The following is a 20,519-nucleotide window of genomic DNA, read 5'->3' as shown; positions in this document are numbered from 1 at the left end:
GGCTCCCCTATAATGGACTACATAGCAATTCTGAAAATTGGAACACCCCAATTGGAACACAGTTATGACTCAGAGTAAAATTCATTGGTGTTTACTTCGTTCAAAGCATAAAAAGTTCTTCGTCAACCTGCCTTTTTTTTATAGAAATTAATTCCATACCTTACCTATGCTATACAATGACTCTCCGTGTAAGACATGTAGCTTATCATACTGTGTATGATATGGCCTCCTTCTGTCTCCACGTCATACGAACAGCATCGTGTATTATGTGTTACCATAGCGACTGGGCATAGAAACTCTAATGAACGCTCTAACACTAATTATTAAAACTGGATCATTGGATAATGCAATTCAAGACTTTTTATTGGCTTAGCCATTATGGTATATGAGCCAATATACCATAATCTACAAATATGGTAAGCGTACGCGTCAGCTTAAAATCAAAAGGGAGCTAAAAAATCCGGTTTCTTCTCACAAAATAATAATTTCTTGGGGGAATTTTTAATAAAACAATTATTCCACGAGCGCGCGTTGGATATGAGATTATTATAGCCAACTCGGCGCTACACGCCTCGTTGGCTATCTATCATCTCATATCCAACGCGCGCTCGTGGAATAATTGTTAAATATAAGGTAAACTAGGAAAATGATTTTACGAACTCTTGTAAGGAACTGGCATCTCTTTCGTCCATTCCAAAGGATTAAACCTTGACTGAATCGTGTGGTTTTACGAGTTATGATAAATTATCGCGATTAGTGTATTCAAAAAAAGGCATACATATCAAGTCACTTCCTTTTGCATCTCGATTGCAACTCTTCACAAATCTAGAAAAATCTCAAAAACTATTTTTAAAAATGAGTGCCACATATACTGAGCAAAGTAAAGCGCAATTAAAAAAACGTATGCCTAATTCAGCTCGTTGCAAAAATTACAGCTGAAGGTTGTTAGCTGAATTAAGTGGACGAACTCGAATTTGGTGAACTCCGTTTACCAAGGTTCTGATAAAATTAGTGTTTCGAACATGAAGCATTACCTGTGGGTCCGCATCCATTTTCCAAGGTTAACTCATCATACAGTTAGAGTAACACATGGTTCAATTGAATTTTTAAGGCATGCAGTTAATTAAGGCTAGCAGTTAAACTTGCTAGTCATAGCATATGCCCTGCAGTCATTCTTACTGAGTTTCTTTGAGTTATTGGTTTTGACGAAGTTTTATTCTATCCTGATAGGGCTTTTTACAACAAGGAAGGCAGTATTTTGATAAGTAGTTTTTTAGAAAAGCTTTTCAAAGATAAAAATTAGTTACGTGTGATGCCCGATCTTCGCAGTAGATAGCGCTATTTATGCAATAGCGAAAATCAGACCTAAAAAGAAAATCAGGCCTGTACGGGATTCGAACCACTGACCTCTGCGATGCTAGTGCAGCGCTCTACCAATTGAGCTAACAAGCCAACTGGGAGCTGGCCGTTAAAGATAAAAGTTAATGATAATAATTTTGCACGACGTTTCGACCTCGCTGAGGTCATTTTCAAGCTGATGAAAAGGAAAATTTTTTCATATATGTACTAAATTCGGGAACCACATTAAAAAGCGGCATGGGCATACCCCAAGTAACTTGTATCACAGTTTTAAAATCCTGAAGAAATGCAAAAGTAAACTGGACTGCCTAATTTGCGAGATGCTTTTTATAAAAGAAATTAAGCCAAGCTTGAACAAACAGTCAGATTCAATCCGCGCAAAGCTATATTTATAATAATTTACGGTATCTTCGCATAATTTATAGTTTTACTTTCGTCTACTCTGATATTAATTTATTCGTATTGTCTCCTTTGCAATTTTATCACTTCTATTTTACGCCTAGCGTTTACATATTTACATATTCTATCGCCTTTATCATTCCCACGAATTTAGTACATATATGTAAAAATTTTCTTTTTCATCAGCTTGAAAATGACCTCAGCGAGGTCGAAACGTCGTTCAAAATTATAATCACTAATTTTTATCTTGGAAGGCAGTATTGATCATGTTAGATAAATGTAATGCTAATATATCTGGTTTACTAACCCCGAAACTTCTTGAAAAATTTTACTACAATAAAGGGTTTTTTTAAAAAAATTATTATTTAGTTGTTTTTCTCTTTTCTTTTTTCAATTTGACAGTAATTGAATGGCAAAACGCGACACAACAACAATTTTAAAACTTCGATGAGTTTCGCAATAGATTTGGCATTCTCTGTAATTAATCTGTTTCAAAACTTTCTTCCGCATCTGAGTTGATCCTTTCATTCAAGATGTCTGAACGATGCCTTGTTTGTCTTGTTTTTGTTTTTCAATGGACGCAAATAAACAGAGAAGGATGAACTAAACCGATCTCCAGACACCTTGACTACCTACACTTTATCAACCCAAGGGCGTAGCCAGCGGGGGCCTGGGGTGCCCGTGACCCCCCCTCCCCCCCTTGGTAAGCCTTCTTTTGAGCAAACAATCTACAATATTCAGGTGGTGAAAACGCCATGACAATATCTTGGCCTGCCCACTATACTCTCACTGCTCATCCCAAAACTGTAACATTAAGTATAACATGAACGGCGTGGAGGTCGACATGACAATCTGGCGAGTAGCCTCTGTAACCCCCCCTTTGAAAAATCCTGGCTACGCCCCTGCAACCCCATATATACACGCGTGTATAGCAGAGATCAAGGTTAGTAATAACAGTATGTTTCAGTGCCTACGGCTGTAAAATCTTACATATCAAACTAGATGTAACAAAACAGCTGAAATGAGGCCATTACGCAAGAGTAACTTGAGAGTTTGACAAATCTGTGCTTAGAGTTAAGATTAGCCATCTTGCTGCATATCTCCTAAACAAGCTGTCGAGCTTATATCAATTGTGTGTCTATCTACAACGCTAAGTTTAAGCCTAGGCATCACCTTAGATGCATACAACGTATTGCGCCTTAATAAAACCCGGTTTGAAGTTAGATGTTATACATATTAAGAGCAACTAAAGTACGAGTATAATGGTCAATATAAACAAATGAAGCATGAGTTATTTGTGTAAACTATTTAAAACTTCGTGGCATTGTCTAAGAATGAGCGTGGATACAAGATTATCTCTGAATCTAGTTCTAGTCGTCCTATCTCTTTTCATATATAGGTTCATAGATTGTGTCAGTGGCTTCTGTTACGTTGGGATGTCATGCGTGACACGCATACTCTATGACATTATTACATAACGGCTCGCACGTGGTTTTTGTTTTGCTTTTGGACTCGTATCTTTTGACAGCTTCTGTGATTATTTAAACACTTTTTTTCCCACAGGACCCATGTTGATAGCAGTTTTTTATAACTGAATTGGCCATCCTGCATGAATATGTTATTATTATTATTATTATTATTATTATTATTAACCACAACTAAATTTGTCAGCTTAATAATGTAACCGGTTCAAAAGTGATATCTTGTTGTCGATCATTCTGCTAAGGACTATAAGCTCTTTCAATCGTTTTAAGTGGGTCACACTTATAACACTCGTTTTCGGAATGCGAGGATTGTCCGGCGACATTCAAATAGGTTTCTCTCGATGAGCCACTGACTGGACGTTCAGAGTCGTCAAATTCAAGATGCGAGCTTGACGTGCATCGTGATGTCGATCGAAAGGCGTTTCCACTTGCAAAGTTAGCTACTTGGCCACTGGAACAATCTGGTTCAAATGGACGCTTTAAGTTAGTAGATTTTCTTAACAGATCAGGATCACAACTCCCCTCTTTGTTATCGTCGTTTCTCTCCAGGACTCTCATGCTTAATGTCTCGTAAAATGATGCGCTTCTTTGGTCGTGATCCTTAGGGACGTCCTTTTTCAAAAATGGTTCATCGCTCATAACCCAGGTATCACGACGAACAGGTTGAGTTTTTCGAAGCTCTGAGGGTGGAATTGGAGAGCTGAAAGGTGAAAAAAAATTTAATTCACAATATTTTCTTTTCTCTCCTTGTATTTTTTTAAAGAGTAACGAACGCCATAATAATAGGAGTATGCTGAGGACTATTTGAGGTATCGTTTCAAAAAGAAAACAGCGACACAACAAAAAATTTCCTAAATAAGGAAAAAGCATCTAAGTTATTCGTCGTTAATTTTGATTCAGTTTAAATTTAGGGGCACCAAAAAATAAAAAATGCTGTAGCTACTGGCACTTGGGTAAAAAAAATCGAATTAGGTGTAAATATCTATCTGTCAACGTCCTTTTACTCACTCGGCAGGTTTAACTGTTGATCTCTCATAGTATCCTTTCTTTTTGCAAACGTAAAAACCAAACACCCCTACAGTTATCAGCAACACAGAGAGGACTGAAAATATTGCAATCAACGTGGCATTTGATAACCCTCTATTTTCTTCAGTTACAATATTCTGTGATTCAGCACGTTCCTTATAAACTCGTGAGGTAATATTGATGTTCGTTACTTTAAGACCTCGCCATAATGTTTCATTGGCAGCAGTCAATAATTCAGCGTAGTCCGAATCGTTGTATGGTGCGCCATGTGGCACTTTAAGGTTAAACAGAGAAATGATACTTCCTTCCTCAAAAGACGTCACCTTCACGTCAACGGAAATTATGTCCTCGACTATAGCCTCTACTTTAACAGCAAGGACTTTGAACATAGTCGAGTTTGGATTTGACAGATTTGCGTGAAATTCCCTGTTAGTTATTAGCAAAGACCCGTCCATGATTTGAAACTGATTGGAAGAATTTGAAATTGCCAAGATGGTGGGCTTCACCGAGCTGGAAGGATACGGATCCGTAGTCTGATGTATCCATTTGAGGTACGAGGTAGAAGTGTAGTGCAAGTTTGATGGCAATTTTGAGGTCCTATGCGCTGTGGCATTTAGTGACCGTATCAAAGCAGATATGTTCCAGGGTATTTCGCTCGATGACATGCTTGTAACTTTAATGCTACTTGTTACGGGCGGCGGATTAAGGGAGAGCGCTGAGGATTGTACTGAGGATGGACCGGTGCTGATAGAATTAGTAAATTTCCAAATTGTTGCCGTGTTACTTGAATCTTTGTTAGGTGAGCTTGCAGTCGTTTTTAGGGATGGAAAGTTATAAATGGTCAGTCCTGTGGTTCGTAATGAGTCAGTACTGGACTTCCAGCTTCCGTTTTTAAATGCGGAGGCACCAACTCTGAAATCCCAGGCATTCATTCCTTGCCAAGTTGCTTTACTTGAGGTTTTCCCACGAGTGGACGAAAGGGACATTACAGATGAGGAGGGTGTGATGATAAGAGAGTGAGCTGCTGTTATATTTAAGAGTACAATCTTACTTTCCCATGCTTTTGAACTTGTCAACATTTCATCCATTTTATCAATCGGTAGCGATCGCGAAAAATACCCAACGTCTTTCGGCAATGTAGCGGATGGATTGGAAGCTGAAACTGACAAGGTAGAGATACTTGTGCCCTTCAATCCAGTTGGTTTGTCGCTAGTACCTTTGGTCGAGGTCTGCATGGACGCGCCTTTAAAAAGGTTAGGCGTTGAAACGCACTCTGAGGGGCTTGCCTCCGAAGTCAGCGGTGTGGAGCGGACAGGGATGGTTGAAAACCCAACGTTCCCGGTGTGTCTCGAGTTCACGTCTGTGTAAGCTGAAATATGTCCACGAGTTGACGAGAAGTTGAAGCTATTTCTATATATGTACCGCGATGAAAAGTTGAATGAAGTAGTTGTCTTGGAGACAACTGTGGAAGAAATGCCTTGGTGCACATGCATCGAAGATGAGGCGTAGGGTGAAACTGGTTTAACTGCTGGGGAAAGAAAATGACTGGACAGTGGATGCAATACTGACAACTCATTGCTAGAGATTCTCGTCATCAGCAACAAGGTAGTGTCAAACAGGGTTTTGTTTTCGTATGATGGGCTTGTTTGCAAAACACTGGCAAGGGGGCCTGTGCTTTTAAGAGACGTTATCTGTCGAACAGTTAATGTTTCAGAATTATGGCCCGCGTGTATATTATGGCTTGTTTCTAATGGCGAGATAGTTCCAGAAATTGAATGAAACCCGTTGTCTGAAGTAGCTTGCAAAGAAACTACGTCACTCTCTTGAGAAGAAATTAATGGCGAAGGCCTTGAATTTGTTTTAATTTCCCGAAGTGATGTTGAAATAGTTTCAACATCACTGAAACTCGCAGATGGAAACATTGTCTTCTGAATACTTTCTTTAAAACTCTTTTGTGAAGATTGCTTCTGTGTAATAGCACCCCTAGCCACGGAACGTATTGAAGTATACGGCGTCAACTGATCCTCTCTCAAATACGATGGGAGTGCATCAGTATCTTGAGATACTTTTGAGGAAAGAGACGTTTGCATCAGTGACGAACTTTTGCGGTGATGAGAGTGCATTTTGTGATCGTGTGATGACGAAGGATTGGAGCTTGAAAATATAAACATTTCTCTTGTAATATTTTTCAAAGCTGTAGAGCTTCTTGAATGAGACGTCTGTATTTGATTTAAAAGGTCCAATGATCGGTCCTCACTAGGAGAGTTCATGATACGAGTGCTGGTCAGATTCGTTAATACTTTGGTCACCCCTTTGGGCAACTCTAAAGTGGTTTCCAAAAGCGTTCTGCTTGTAGCAACTTCTGTGGAGTTTCTCGATTTACTAGCAGAACCAGATGGATGAAAAGAGAGCCTTGCATAAAAATATTTTGAAAACTCGCCTTTCTTAGTTGCTAGTTGAAAATTATTGGACGCTGATTTGGAATTAGAATCGGATTTCGAGGGTGCAATATCTGTTGATTTTGCAATTTGAGACGCATACCAAGGAGAGGCATATCTGGAATAGAAGGATTGCTGCGATCCTTTAACCGAAGTTGCATTTCTCGGGGGTGAATATGGCCCAACTGATATAGCCAAAGTGCCGGCCTTATGGCCAAAAGAGGAGTTGCCGCTGATGTCAGGTATTGAAGACCGGGTGTCACCTACAGATGACGCAGTTGATGTGGGAAAGACTGTTATCGAGTTTACCCCTACAAATGGAATACTTGCTTTCGTGTGGTAATCTTCCCATGAGCTTCCTTGTGTGACGAAAGGTGAATTTATGGTCTTTGCATAGCTGATCAATCCAAGGGAATCCTGTTTCATGACGAAGTAGGAAGATCTTCTTACTACAAATGCAAAGCTTGGTGTCAAGAAAGATGATGTATTCCACCACTTTGTGTCAGTGATCTTCCTCAAGCTTGTTGAATCGGAGGTGGTCGTTGGTGTAAACATTCTAGTAATGGGACTTCTTGGCTTTGATGGTAAAATGTGTGATGCCTTAACTGAGGGCATTGAAGCCTGTGTCCTGCTGTATTCTGTAAAAAATGAAAACAGCTTTGAAAATTGAATTTTGAACTCGTCACAACGTAATCATTTTATCAAGGAGTTGAATTTTCATAACGTTACTAGCGTTGAAAATTGGACTTAAGCATTCCCCCCGGTGATTGTGAACAGTTTCAAAGTATTATAATTAATGAATTTTTCGTTAAGTTGAATTCTACTAAAGAGTCCCGTACAGGCCTGATTATTTTCAGGTCTGATTTTCGCTATTGCATAAATAGCGCTCTCTACTGCGAGGATCGTGCATCATACGTAACTACAACCGCAGTTCAAAATATATGAACTTCATATATTCATTGTATCTGATTTATCATCACGGGTTTATTACGAATCAACTTAACGGCCTGCTCCCAGTTGGCTTGTTAGCTCAATTGGTAGAGTGCTGCACTAGTATCGCAGAGGTCAGTGGTTCGAATCCCGTACAGGCCTGATTTTTTTCAGATCTGATTTTCGCTATTGCATAAATAGTGCTCTCTACTGCGAGGATCGTGCATCATACTTATCTACAACCGCAGTTCAAAATATATGAACATCATATATTCATTGTATCTGAGGCGAACTTTGCTTATTATGTCGGAATATCAAAAATGACCTCGTTTAGCCGGCTTTTTAAAGACGACTGACTTTCATTCGCAAACTTCTCCATATCACACCTTATCAGTACATATCATTTGACACTGAAGCTTTTAGAGTCTGTCCTCTTTTCGAGTGTGACAGCATAAGGGTGTTAATTTTGTTACATGGGGCTTACCAAACTAAGCACTGGTTTCAAATCACCCAAGGTAAAGTCGGCTCTTCTTGATAAAGTAATTCTAGAAAAGTCAGTTGATTATATATGCTTCTGTAAAAGGCGTTAACGACAGTTTAAAAGTTATTCGCGGCAGGTGGCCATCAATGATGGAACCACAAGAATGGAAACATATCCGTTACAAGGAAAACGACAAAATGAATCCATTTAGAAAGAGGAAAATTAGTGTCACGCACCTTGTTTTGTGAAAGTTAAACTAGGAAAGCAAAAAAAATTAAACCTAGCTAGTTAAACAAGGAAAGTAAAACAAACAAAAAAAAAACCTAGCCCTGGAACAGGCAAATTCCATAGCTAGATTTATACCCATCCTGAAGTTGTGTATCACGAGCTCTTTCTTATCGCTTATCGGCTCTTATTCCACAATAGACACCTGCATTTAATGATGGCCATCCTGTGCTGCTACATCTTCTTATTCATTCAGGGTTCTCGCAATGTTTTCACGTTGTCCTTTCCTCTTCTATAAACACATCTTTATTATCTTGCTACTTGAGGCGAAAATGAATTGTGTACCAATCATGATTGCTCGAACAACAGCTCTCAAGAAGGTTTTAAGAGTCTCTAGACTTTCGAGAATATCCGCTTTATTTCATTGAAGCAAAGAATTTCCTTTCTCTACGTTCTCACGGATGATGTTCAATAAACCTGTTTTTTTCTTCTTTTTCCTAAAATAAAAGTCTCCTTTATTTTCTACATAGCAGTTTTAGTGTCAATTTTAGGGGCAATAGAAGAGACTTCTGTAACTGTTAAACGAAAAGCGCCGCGACATCCCGCAAGCTGTATAGAGGTTAAAGGCTGATAGTTTCGAAAGAAACTGTATGGGACTGCGTCGGTGGGAGTAACGAAATAATTTGGATATATCAACAAAGTTGAAATGGTAAATTGGCCACCGTGACGATTACAAAAGCTGACGTTTTGAGCGTTAGCCCTTCGTCGGAGCGAAGAGGTTACGTTGTCATCAGTTGACGCAAGATCTTTCAACTGAAAGCGAAGTTTTAGCCGCCGTGCTCAAACCTTTTTAATTATTCTAGTGATAGCGGCACCAAGGTAAACATTTTTACGCCTTTTAGTTTATTTAATTGAGCAATTTGTATCATTCTTTCTTTAATTGCGATTTCTCGTTTTGTGAAGTAAGTTAAGACTTACAATTTAGTTTATGCGAAAGTTGCACGACATCGTTATAGCGTTAATTGTAAATTGTTATTTTTCCTTTGTCTTGTGACTTTTTGAGTCGCATGAAATGTATTTTCTTCTGATTATGTACACGATCTCATTTGTAATTTCTTTGTACTTTTATTTTAGTTCTCACGGTGTTCGTTTAACAAAGTAAGAAGTCGAATAAACTTTTACGGACATCAGTTTGTGAACGTTATGATCACTGGAGCAATAACTTCAATGAACAATTTAATGGACGGGTGTAGAAATTATACTGACCATGCGTAATGCGCAACGACAAAAAAAGGTAAAAAAGAAGTCAAGGGTAAACTTACCAAGCGAAGGCTTTTTGGTGACAGGGGAGTCCATAATTATGGTTGAGTAAGATAAGTAATGCAAAGTCATGTTCCTTGATGCAAATTCATGTTTGCCTCTTTCCACTGCTGCTCCACTGTAGAGGTATGGCTCTTGGTTTGACAGTTCTCTTGTAACGAAATATATTCCAACTGCGGTAATCCCAAGAAGAAGAACGAAACCAAGTGCCAGAAGACCCTTTTTGCGCCTTTGTATCAGCCTTTGTTCGTTTTCATTTGGCAGGTGATATTTTTTGGCGCTCTTCGTCAGGCTAGCAATGTAAATATCTTCCATATTCTTTCTGTGGGGGAAAAAATCCGTGTTAGAGCTTGCAGTAGATATATCGTCCGGGCTTTCCTCTATTATAGGAGAAAAGCGAACCGATTTTGCTTCAGCCATTTCAAGTAAATTTTTCTTCGTTGGCTTCCAAACTGCTGTGAAGCGCTTGTCACCCACTTTCAGCTTCGGGCTATGTTGTCTTGGCAACGAAAGTGTCACGTGTCGTAAAGGAAGATAAACATGTTTGAGAATGCGTTTCCTGAATTAACTTGTGCAGGTTTGCAAAGCAATGGGCGACAAACATGGAAAAGAAAGTTATTACGATGGCTGTATTTAACTCATTGAAGTCTTCTACAAATGTATGCTCTCACGCGTACACCTTTCATTTTCATCCTTGTATAAGCAGGATGTAAAGACGAAAGTACAATCAGGAAGTGATTTTATATCGCTTCAGAAAATCTTTGTAACGGTTGAAATATATATCGTGCAGTAGTCTGTAAATGAAATAATCACATTTAATGAAACTAATTCTGGTGTTCACGCATAGGTATAAACACCTTTCACACGTACTTCGAATGCGAACAACTCTTAAGTATGCTTGGTGAATAATCTTGATCTCGAATATATTGGGGTTATCTTCATGTCAAATATTAGATAAAATATGAAGATGAGGATTATAGCATTAAATGACGAAACAACAAAACACCGCCTTTTTTCTTTAAATGATGCCTATGTTAAACCCTATTGCATGTGAAGCTTATGTAAGGCTCTTAAGCAAACTAACTACGTTTAGGGAATTTCGCGTAAAAGAGGTCCCTTGGAGGATAAAATCCAATGGCGCTGCGCGCCAGGTCTAAAAATAAATATGTCATCTTTGGATCCCCCGCTGGTTTAGGACAAACACTCGGAGTCTTTACAAGGAGCTGTATGCGAAACGTGTCAGAAGCAAGACTATTTTCGGTCAAAATATGCTCTAACTTTCTAAAATGGTTGCAGCTAGGAATTACTGTTGGGGCACATGTAAAAATGACTCAAGATATCCAGAAAGATTGCCAGATTCGCTTAAAGAAATGCTTAAAAACGGTCGGAAAGCCTTCATACCGTTCACACGTACTGCGAATGCGAACAACTCTTAAGTTTAATGTTTAACACAGCATTTAATGAAATGAGCTGTACCGGAAGCGATGTAAGTGGTGTCCTTCTTGACGCCTACCGCATCGCGCAGATGCCTGGACATCATCAATTATTCATGGGCACTGAAGCGGGAGATTTGAATGCAATCGCGCCTTGAAAAGCCCAGGATAAGAGAAGAAAGGGCCGAAACTAGCGCAGCAGCGTTGATAAAACTCGCTTTCCCAATAACCAAAAGCAACGAGTGAGAATCCCAAGAGCAGGTTTTAGAAGAGGAAGGGTTTATCTTTAATTTATGCTTAAAAATAGGAAGTTTGAGAAAGTGTAAGGACTATTCTTGAACCTTTGAAAATGACGAAAAAACGAGGTATGAAGGCCGCTTTCAAAAACGATCTTTTACAAATTCAAATCGGCTTCCAAAAAACCCAAGAGCGGGAATTGTAAGATGGAGCTTTTCTGAAACAGAAACCATTTTAACTTTCAAAATACTACAAGTAAATGTCTCAAGAACAATAAGCATTCTGCGCGATGGCAACGGCTGTCGAAACTTCATTACCTACCAATACTACCGACAACAGTCCTTTGTATGACCTATTATCACCCAGATGATCAGACAACACGACCAAATGTGGCTACTAACTGTGGGTTCAAACCACTCACTGGGAAAACGACATATCACTCAATTTTATTTTATACTGCGAAACAAGAAAGTGTTGTTGATTTGGATGAAGCCCAACATAGCTTAAAAGGTCTGTTAAGTTACACTCGTTGTCTTCGCTGTCAGACGATACTGAATCCAGTCCAATAAATACAGTTACCATTAACATCCATTTAGAAATTTTGACTTGGTCTTTTATTTTCTGTTATAAACAGTTACTTATGCTGCCTCATAGAGGACACACAGAGAGTAATTAACAATTGGTTCATGCTTTAGCGTGCACTATCGAGTTATGGAGCACGCGCGAGGAAGTTTGGAGAGCACGAAAGAAGCACAAGAGTTGCCCGAGGCAATAGCCGAGGGCAACTCTAGCCTCTTGAGTGCTCTCCAAACTTCCCGCGTGATCCATAACTCGATAGTGCACAGCTAAAAGCATGAATCAATTGTTTTAGAACATAGCCGGTGGAATTGTGCATCAAATCCGACGCAAAAAACGGACATCAATATCAATTGAAGCGAATCGTGACGGCGCTGAAGCCGAGTCTCCTTTTTCGTTGTTTTTCTCTTTTTCTGCCTCATTTAAGAACTTTAGCCCAAGGAAAAAGTCGAAAAACTGTCTTCGATTTGGGACTAGTAGGCCGAGTCTGTGTTTGTATCCATTATTGTCGCGAAATATATTATTTTTCCCCGCGCTAACAATGGTCGCTCGCGCGAAAAAAAAAAATTCTGGCGAAGTGATTTACCCATGTTATCAGCGTGCACTATCGAGATTTTGATCACGCTTACGTATACTGAATTTGTTTTCGCGGCTCTGCTAGCTATGTTCTAATGGTTTCTATTAACAATACAACAAATGCCTTATCATTTATTTGAATGCCATCCTTTTTTGCGCCAAAAATATGGAAAGCTCCAAAGCATCCTTATTGTCTCATCAGAGGATGGCACCAACTAAATATTGACCTGACCATTGCTTACTCTGCGGAAACTTTAGATAGAAAAAAAATTGTGTCCGGATGAGGATAAACCCGATCAAATGGTCTCAGCGACAGGAAGCCATCTTTGTTCGCAGCAATGCACTTCTGACTCCGTGCAACCCTAAGAGCATAAGTAGGTCCTTGCCCAAAGGAATCTTTAACGAAGGCTCCAATATGTTTTGAAGATTCTTCATAGTTCTATGTGAAGGTAAAAAAAGAAGTTGTGATTGTTTTATAGAAACATGTGAAATTGTTTACAGTGGCTTTTGAGGCTGAAATTAAGAGCGTGACCACGACTGAGAAAACCGGGCAGAACCGGGCAGGGGCGATAAACCTCAAATCACCGATTTGGCAAATACTTGGCACAAATGCTTCTGAGTATCATGAGTTAACACATATGCGAAAGTAATAGGCCAAAATATTTAATTCCCTGGGAGTTATAGGGTCCCCCTGGGAAAACCCCAATTTCCTGCAGTTTTTGCATAATTAATTAGCTAACTTTACATTGCCGCTGTGACAAACTGAAAATCCATCTACAAATTCAATCAACTGGGTTGTATTTCATATCTATCAGACTTCTCGAAAATTGAATTTTTTTAACTTTTTCATTTCATTTCTTCCCTTACCTTTCGCTTGAGTAAAGACGACTTTTTCTGGTTTTGACAAAGTCCAAAAATTAGGGTATTTTAAGGCCCAATATCTCCGATGAGCAACCCCTTCTGATCATTATTCCTATATGGGCAGTGAAAGCCATCACTGGACTTCCAAAATCAGTAATAAAAGTTTTGGGCAATTTATTTCATAGCCCGTGCTGACGTGAAATTTACATCTACCTCCCGCTTTTAAGTCTACATCATCAAAATTCTGTACACCATATCTTTGTTTTATTAACTTAAAATAAGTTGAAATTTACAAGAATGAATGCTCAAAGAAGCAAATCGAATCTGGTACATTGTTGACATAACTTATCAAACAAATGATATCAAGCCAAAAGTTGCAACTGAGGCACTAAGAGACATGTATGTACTATCAAGTTTCTTCCTAGATTTCTTTTGTCAGAAAGTTCGCCTACATGCGCCCTTGATGTTCATCATCAACTGCTGCGTTTCCTCGAGAATAATCCAATTATGGCTGCGAAAAAAGTTCTCAAAAATGGCTCAACTCGCGCTGTTCAAATATTTTCTCCTCGTTCATGTTTAAACGATACTCTCTGGGAAATTTCTTGTACATTTCAACTCATTTTAAGTTAATAAAACAAAGATATGGTGTACAGAATTTTGATGATGTAGACTTAAAAGCGGAAGGTAGATGTAAATTTCACGTCAGCATGGGCTATGAAATAAATTGCCCAAAACTTTTATTACTGATTTTGGAAGTCCAGTGATGGCTTGTACTGCCCATATAGGAATAATGATCAGAAGGGGTTGCTCATCGGAGATATTGGGCCTTAAAATACCCTTATTTTTGGGCTTTTTCAAAACCAGAAAAAGTCGTCTTTAGTCAAGCAAGAAGTAAGGGAAGAAATGAAATGAAAAAGTTAAAACAAATCAATTTTCTAGAATTCTGATAGATATGAAATACAACCCAGTTGATTGAATTTGCAGATGGATTTTCAGTTTGTCACAGCGGCAATGTAAAGTTAGCTAATTAATTTTGCAAAAAATTCAGGAAATGGGGGTTTTCCCAAGGGGACCCTATAACTCCCAGGGAATGAAATAATTTCACCTATTATTTTCACACATTTGTTAACTCATGATACTAAACATTTGTGCCAAGTTTGAGCCAAATCGGTGATTTGAGGTTTATCGCCCCCTGCCCGGTTTTCTCGTGGAGACGCTTTTAACACCTTGAATATTTATAAGAAAAGCCGACAAAAAGATTCCCTATCAACGTTCTATCTAGTTTGAATGGAGGTTTCCCTTTAGTGGAGAAGGTTGTTTAGTTAATTTGACGTAAAATTTCAATACAATTTCTCCGCTCAACTTGGTCATTTATAGTAAAAATTGTATTTTCTACTTTTGTTTTGTTTTTCAAGAAAGGCTTCTGTACAAAGTTACGAAACATGTAGAACGATAAAGGATGACACAAGACTTTCGAATCATCCAGATAATTACGAAGTTTCGAAACTCCATGTAAATGTACCGAGCTCGAAAATAATCTTATTTTCATAAACACACTAAGTTTATTTTTACATGTATCGGATCTGTGCTCAATACTCAATGTACACAATACACAGTACAATACATCGAGACTTGAGGTATCTTCGTGGGTGAAATTGAAGCCCTTGCTGTAACCAGTAGTTTGAATTTCTACAGCCCTCACACAAAAGTTCATTTTCAATATAGTGTAAGTAAGATAAAGATTTGTTAATTTTACTGCAGTTTCTTTTAAAACTACTGGTGTTTATACTGACCGCGGATACAATTGTGTCACTTTCTAAGTCGGGAACCAAAGTGTACTTCTGATCGCCTTCAGTGAACACCAAGTGGACGGAGTTTTCGTCGAAAATTGGGTTCGCGGTGTTGAGTACCATTGTAAATTGACCTGAAACAAAATAAGATGCATGCACTTCTAAACTTGAATTTCGTTATCTATGAGATAATTTAGTGCGAACGGTTTGTTTGGTCTGGCCGCCGCCGTGTATATTATGGGTTGGCGGGTGATCATCACCGCAAGGCTGTCAGGGGGTCGGACCGTCTTCATTGTTATATAAAGTCTATTTATTCGCAACTAATTTAAACCGATACAAAATTAAGGAACGTACAGTTACACCTACTTTTTTTTTCTGAATCATCTCCTGTTCCTGTACATTTAGGAGCCTTCTTTCCACCATCGTCTGTTACGACGATACATTTTTGTCGACTCAGAGACCAAGCACGAAATGTCGAGGCATCATTCGCGTTTTCCGTCATCTCTCTTGAGGCTTAAGACTTAGTCTAATTCGCTGTCAACTCTTTGAAAGAGATAAAGATTGTCCTCCAGAAAGAAAGCTGAAAACAAAAGTCAATGAAACCTTAATTGACCGAAAGTTGACGCCATCGGATACGAGGAAATCAAGTAGATTGGAATGTTTTCCGTCACTTGTTAGTGGAGAGGAGTCAATCTAGTTCGCTGCCAAATTCTTAAGATCCTTCTCCTAAACAATGGCTGAAAACCAAACTACTAAATAACTCTTTGCCCGAGAAATTTACACCAGTTAACATCAAGTAAAAATTATGCTTAGGTCATGACCTTTACAGGATTGTTCTTGAATAATTGTTTCGTTTATAACACAGTAAAATTGAAAAGGTTAGGGAGTATACCTGTAGTTTTCCTTACGCTATTTCATTGTGTAACTGAACATGTTTTATTTAAGAACGCTAATTAATCAATGAACATTGACAATATGACAAAAAAATATAATTTCCACCGTTAATTTATATGTAGAGCAAGGAATCTATAAATACCTTCAGGATGGCGGGAACACTTGTTCTTGCTGGCACGAAATTTGAAATGAAAGCCCCTTTATCTTATCTTAGGCTTTTATACAAAATGGACCGGAAGATTTAATGGACAAAATGCATTCATTTTGACAAGACATTTTACATTTTTGCTCTTAAAAAATGTCCGCGACGTTTCAGTTTAATTACATCCGGGTCGCAACTCAGCTCGAAAGACTTCCATTTTGTACAAATAGCGATATCACGGATTTGCAATACTTGTTTTTTTTATTAAGCTTTTTGTCGTCACGTTTAAGAACGGTTAAATGGTAGCTTTTTTCAATCTAATGATTAGTTTGTACGTTCGATCTGACACAATTTGGTAATCGGTTCATAGAGTGTGTAATTGATAAGAATAAATATGATATTCATACTAGTCATCGATATTTATACAATCAAGGTGAACCTTGGATCGGACGTGATTCAGGACAATAATTTCAGTTTCCTACCATCATCATTCACAAGAGAATACAGGTATTTCGTGAAGGTTTTTCATCACCTTTCTTATTCTTTTGCCTTGCTCTAAAACAATTGAACGAGTGACCCCTCCTCTCATACCTATTTGCAGCTATTTTATCATTAAAGTTTCGAAACTAGGTGTGACATATAATGGCGCTTTCACATGTACGTAAATCGTCATCAATGATTTTACTACACGTACAATGTATTGTTAACATATGAAACTAAGCTGTGCATACCGTGATGGTGGACTTCTTTCACCGAATCGGATGCAAATATCCAGTTTGTCAGTTTCTCAGAACTTTCGCTTCGCATAAAAGTCACAGGATATTGATTTTCGAACGTAATGCGAACTAGTGTACTTGAAACCTCGATTTCATCGAAACTGAAAGGTGCTTGTCATGCAAATATGGAAAAAAGCAAAACAAAGGCGCGCAGTTAATTAACAAAATAAACCACACTTAACAACTTGAATTGTACGATTTTGTTGCAAAGTACACAGAACACAAAAAACTGCTAGTACACTAGTCTTTCCGAAAAAGAACTTAATATACAAAAGAAACACGCCTGGTATAAATCGCACATACAAACAATTATACATGTATAAAGCATGTCGCTGAGAATGTGCGTTTGAGAAAAAAGAAGATTTAGTATGATCGAATTGCCTTAAAAAAAGCAGTTTTCTATCGCAGTATGCTGTCGGTTAACTTAAAAACTAGAAAAATTCGAAGTCTTGGAATGAGCGTCAGGAGCCTATCTAAAGGCCGCATACAAACTAAACAATTGTGCTCAACGTAACTTCCTAAGGAAGATAGTTATATCGTTTATCAAATCAGTAACGTGTGCGGCCCACGCAGTCTAATGGAAAATCATCATCATCATGAAAGCTGACGAGTATGGCTAGATGGGTTTGCCTTGGGTCAGTCCTGAAAAGCCCTCCGGCCCTGCACTCGCAGCGATCACTTGCATTTTACGAGAACCTTAAATCTATAGGTGGACTTCAAACGGAAAAGAAAGAACGTCGTGCTTTCCAATCAATTGTGAGTTTTTTTAATTGACTCGAAGAAATAAACAAATGGTTTTCATCGTAGAAGCTTCCTTCTTAGTATGTAATTTGCAGAAACTAGGACTTGTGTTGACGTGGTAATTACATAGCGAACAACGTACTCAATGGTGTGCCTGCCACACAACTCCCGCGCTTCTCTCCCTCCCTTGATTTACTCATTTTTCTTGTTTGCCTTATGCAGCGAAGGTTGTGTATCCTTTGTAGATGTGCACGTATCGACTACGACTATCATTCCCGCGACCCAAATACCTTTCCGTCCGGCCCGACCAAACTCATTTAAAAGATATGTTATCATATGACAACTAGGTCTTCAGAGCTTTGAATTCATGTCTTTGAACCCAAATAGAACGCGATTGATGGATCCAGTTATAAGAGCAGAATTTCAGTTTTTACCTGAAAGCCTCCAATCACGGCCTCGTCATTGTGATTAATTGCAAATGCATCACAATTATGTTGATTGACATAGAAAACGAAAGACATCACTTTGTTTAATTTTTGAAAAAGTGCGTTAAAGGAAAGATTTGTCACGTGCAAACTGTTTTTTAGCTTGGAAACTAATCATCTTTAATGACAAATTTTCTATTTAATATGCTCTTCGAACTTTAGTTCTAGTATACGTCGGAACAAGTGGTTGTGCATGGGCTTCATTTTGTCATTCCTCGCTCATCTATATGCCAGAACTTATAATTATGAGAGAGACTACATCGTTTAACCTTCAAAGCCAAGTTGAACTTTCCCTAAGTCGTTTGTTGTGCGTTCGAGTAATAAATGTTTTTGGAAAGAAACGTACGTCACAAATTTAAGCACGCAGGCGATATTTCACTTCCGGGTTATTGAGAAATTAAATCATCATCAAGAACTGAACTAATATGGGGATGCATCCTATAAAAGGTGTGCCTGTACGGTTGAAAAGTACACCAAATCGATCCAACCTAAATTTGTGGTTCATGTGTTTTCCATTCCTTTACTCGATTCAGATATGAAGGTTGCTTATAAATCGTACTCCGTCGTTGTTGCAGTTGCTATTATTGCATCCTTTGGTAGGCCTGCCTGGTGCCAGAGTTGTGGAACGGAGGCATATGGAGGTAAGAAAAAACTGTCCCCCTCTATTTCCCTTTGAAATTTGCAGTTTTAATAACCGGTAATTCCTTTTAAGTGTTGACATATACTTGACAAATAGGACATATGCTCTTACTAATCCAACATGCCATGCCATGAGGCAGAAAAAGGAAAAGAATAGACAAAAAGGCTACAAAGCCATTGATTTGAGCTCATCTTTTTTCAAGATTACGTGAACGTCATTCTTAATTCTGTTGTTTCTTTGTAAAGCCCTTTCTTTATCAATGTCGTACCGTCTCCTTCTGGTCAGAACCAGAACCAGATAAAGGAACCTAAATTGCTGCCAGAACAAGCTGGGTGTGCTACACGTTGTAAAAAGTACAAGTACAATTGATTACGGTTGAGGAAAATTCAGATTGGAAGTTCACCAGTTGAGAAAGCTCTGCATAACATTAACAAAACAGAATCAAAAGTAGCACAGGTTACAGTACTTGAAGCATATGGATTGCCTAACCAACTCTTCGAAACATTTTATAGCATATCAACTACTAAACTTTTGCTACAGCTGAAAGCACAAAGTGAGACATTTTGGGGATTTAAGTGCTCACTGTAAAATATCTTTACAATATCTTCTCCAAATTCAATATATCAACCATGTTTTAAAACGTTCTCAATGTTGCGTTGTAGGTTCACCATCCGTGGACTTTTATGCAACAACGCCTGAAAAATTGCCTCATACACCTGATATGATGGGCATTGACAAAGCAGTCTCCGTGCTGCCCGGTTCGAATGTAACATTAGTATGCACTGCGAAAATGCCATTGGGATTTCCACCATATCTCCGCTCCTATTTGGAGCCTAATCTTATCAAGTTGTTCGTAAACTATTCCTTCATTCGCGAGTTCAACTGTGACAAAAAGCCTCGTATAGTCAAAACGTGCTCTTTGTCGCTCGTGAATGTGAAACCCGGAGACAAAGGAAAGTACTTCTGCCAGGCAGTCAACGAACTGGGATGCACCTACAAACAGCTGAAAGTCGCCGTCACTAGTGGTAGGTAACTTATTGTTTACTCATCCATCATGTGCGTTTCCTCTACATTTCACTCTTTTACAGATCGTCTATCTATTCGTCATTTTCAGCTCTGACACATCCTGTATACCTTCCCACAAAAAAATTTGTCGGCTGCAATTTTTAGCAAGAATAAATTCATATTTTAAAACTTGAGTAGAATGACACGTAAAAGATAATAAATATAAATGAGATATAAAGACAAAACTTTTCCAAAAAAGAGAAAAGGTAAAAACTGGAATTTGATCAGAACTATCATGATTTTCGTGTTTTTTTAATAGCCCCTTGACACCCCCCGAGTGGCACCAGGCACCAACTCAACGCAGCCCAGCTCTATGCCCATTTTCTCTTGAGCTTTAGTCGACCCTTTTAGACAAAAGGAGGGAAAATTCATACAAGTTTTTATTGTTATCATATGTTTTGTGCCATCAACAGGTGAACGAGAAGGGCAGATGCTTGATATTCTTCATCGCCGGAAAAACATTTCGAGTAAAATCAAGCGAAATTTGAAATGAAATGCAATCTTTTCACCGCGTAATCAAACTTTCATTGTAAAACTCATAATGGAAATCTCCTCATGAATAAATGCTTTTTTTCCTCAAGATATTTGTCTTTTTAATCTATTATTACGTTCCTTTTCAAAGAATTTTCTTGGCAGACGAA

The 20,519-nt window shown here is 38.5% G+C and overlaps 3 protein-coding genes and 1 non-coding gene across 10 annotated transcripts; 1 reads left to right on the top strand and 3 right to left on the bottom strand.

The window, feature by feature from the left end:
- Positions 1 to 1,379: 1,379 nt before the first annotated feature.
- Trnaa-agc (transfer RNA alanine (anticodon AGC)) lies at positions 1,380 to 1,452 on the bottom strand. The gene has a single exon. It is a non-coding gene; the product is annotated as a tRNA-Ala (tRNA).
- Positions 1,453 to 1,721: 269 nt separating this feature from the next.
- On the bottom strand, positions 1,722 to 10,162 carry LOC111320809 (uncharacterized). The gene is made up of 3 exons (XM_022923508.2): positions 9,665 to 10,162; positions 4,251 to 7,344; positions 1,722 to 3,942 (listed from the first exon to the last, which is right to left on the bottom strand). The coding sequence occupies exons 1-3, from the start codon at positions 10,080 to 10,082 to the stop codon at positions 3,480 to 3,482; spliced, it is 3,975 nt and encodes a 1,324-aa protein (XP_022779243.2). The 5' UTR covers positions 10,083 to 10,162; the 3' UTR covers positions 1,722 to 3,479.
- Positions 10,163 to 11,753: 1,591 nt separating this feature from the next.
- On the bottom strand, positions 11,754 to 17,049 carry LOC111320801 (uncharacterized). Of its 3 annotated transcripts, none has more exons than XM_022923501.2 (4): positions 16,903 to 17,049; positions 15,502 to 15,715; positions 15,139 to 15,269; positions 11,754 to 12,923 (listed from the first exon to the last, which is right to left on the bottom strand). In XM_022923501.2, exons 2-4 carry the CDS (start codon positions 15,635 to 15,637, stop codon positions 12,723 to 12,725), a joined length of 468 nt encoding a protein of 155 aa, XP_022779236.1. In that variant the 5' UTR covers positions 15,638 to 15,715; positions 16,903 to 17,049; the 3' UTR covers positions 11,754 to 12,722. The 3 variants fall into 3 exon arrangements, with proteins under 3 accessions (XP_022779236.1, XP_022779235.1, XP_088591164.1); XM_022923500.2 differs by lacking the exon at positions 16,903 to 17,049 and adding an exon at positions 16,172 to 16,385; XM_088735038.1 differs by lacking the exon at positions 16,903 to 17,049 and having other exon boundaries at positions 15,504 to 15,711.
- LOC111320800 (uncharacterized) lies at positions 14,927 to 20,460 on the top strand. 5 transcript variants are annotated; one of them, XM_088735032.1, is made up of 4 exons: positions 14,927 to 15,071; positions 18,707 to 18,814; positions 19,476 to 19,838; positions 20,292 to 20,460. In XM_088735032.1, exons 2-4 carry the CDS (start codon positions 18,709 to 18,711, stop codon positions 20,369 to 20,371), a joined length of 549 nt encoding a protein of 182 aa, XP_088591158.1. In that variant the 5' UTR covers positions 14,927 to 15,071; positions 18,707 to 18,708; the 3' UTR covers positions 20,372 to 20,460. The 5 variants fall into 5 exon arrangements, with proteins under 5 accessions (XP_088591158.1, XP_088591159.1, XP_088591160.1 ...); XM_088735033.1 differs by lacking the exon at positions 14,927 to 15,071 and adding an exon at positions 16,660 to 16,678; XM_022923499.2 differs by lacking the exon at positions 14,927 to 15,071 and adding an exon at positions 18,343 to 18,620 and having other exon boundaries at positions 18,749 to 18,814.
- Positions 20,461 to 20,519: the final 59 nt, after the last annotated feature.

This window comes from Stylophora pistillata, chromosome 10 (assembly GCF_964205215.1).
Source record: "Stylophora pistillata chromosome 10, jaStyPist1.2, whole genome shotgun sequence".
Classification (NCBI taxonomy): domain Eukaryota; kingdom Metazoa; phylum Cnidaria; class Anthozoa; order Scleractinia; family Pocilloporidae; genus Stylophora; species Stylophora pistillata.
The sequence above is the reverse complement of the archived record's forward strand: the minus strand, read 5'-3'. Positions and strand labels throughout refer to the sequence as shown.

Coding starts and splice junctions, on each gene's coding strand:
- LOC111320809 (XM_022923508.2), bottom strand. CDS start 10,082: ATGGCTGAAGCAAAATCGGTTCGCTTTTCTCCTATAATAGAGGAAAGC. Junction 7,345..9,664: donor CACCAAAAAGCCTTCGCTTG/GTAAGTTTACCC, acceptor CATTTTTTACAG/AATACAGCAGGACACAGGCT. Junction 3,943..4,250: donor TCAACAGTTAAACCTGCCGA/GTGAGTAAAAGG, acceptor TTCACCTTTCAG/CTCTCCAATTCCACCCTCAG.
- LOC111320801 (XM_022923501.2), bottom strand. CDS start 15,637: ATGACGGAAAACGCGAATGATGCCTCGACATTTCGTGCTTGGTCTCTG. Junction 15,270..15,501: donor AGATGATTCAGAAAAAAAAA/GTAGGTGTAACT, acceptor ATTTTGTTTCAG/GTCAATTTACAATGGTACTC. Junction 12,924..15,138: donor GTGACACAATTGTATCCGCG/GTCAGTATAAAC, acceptor ACCTTCACATAG/AACTATGAAGAATCTTCAAA.
- LOC111320800 (XM_088735032.1), top strand. CDS start 18,709: ATGAAGGTTGCTTATAAATCGTACTCCGTCGTTGTTGCAGTTGCTATT. Junction 18,815..19,475: donor TGGAACGGAGGCATATGGAG/GTAAGAAAAAAC, acceptor GTTGCGTTGTAG/GTTCACCATCCGTGGACTTT. Junction 19,839..20,291: donor GAAAGTCGCCGTCACTAGTG/GTAGGTAACTTA, acceptor TGCCATCAACAG/GTGAACGAGAAGGGCAGATG.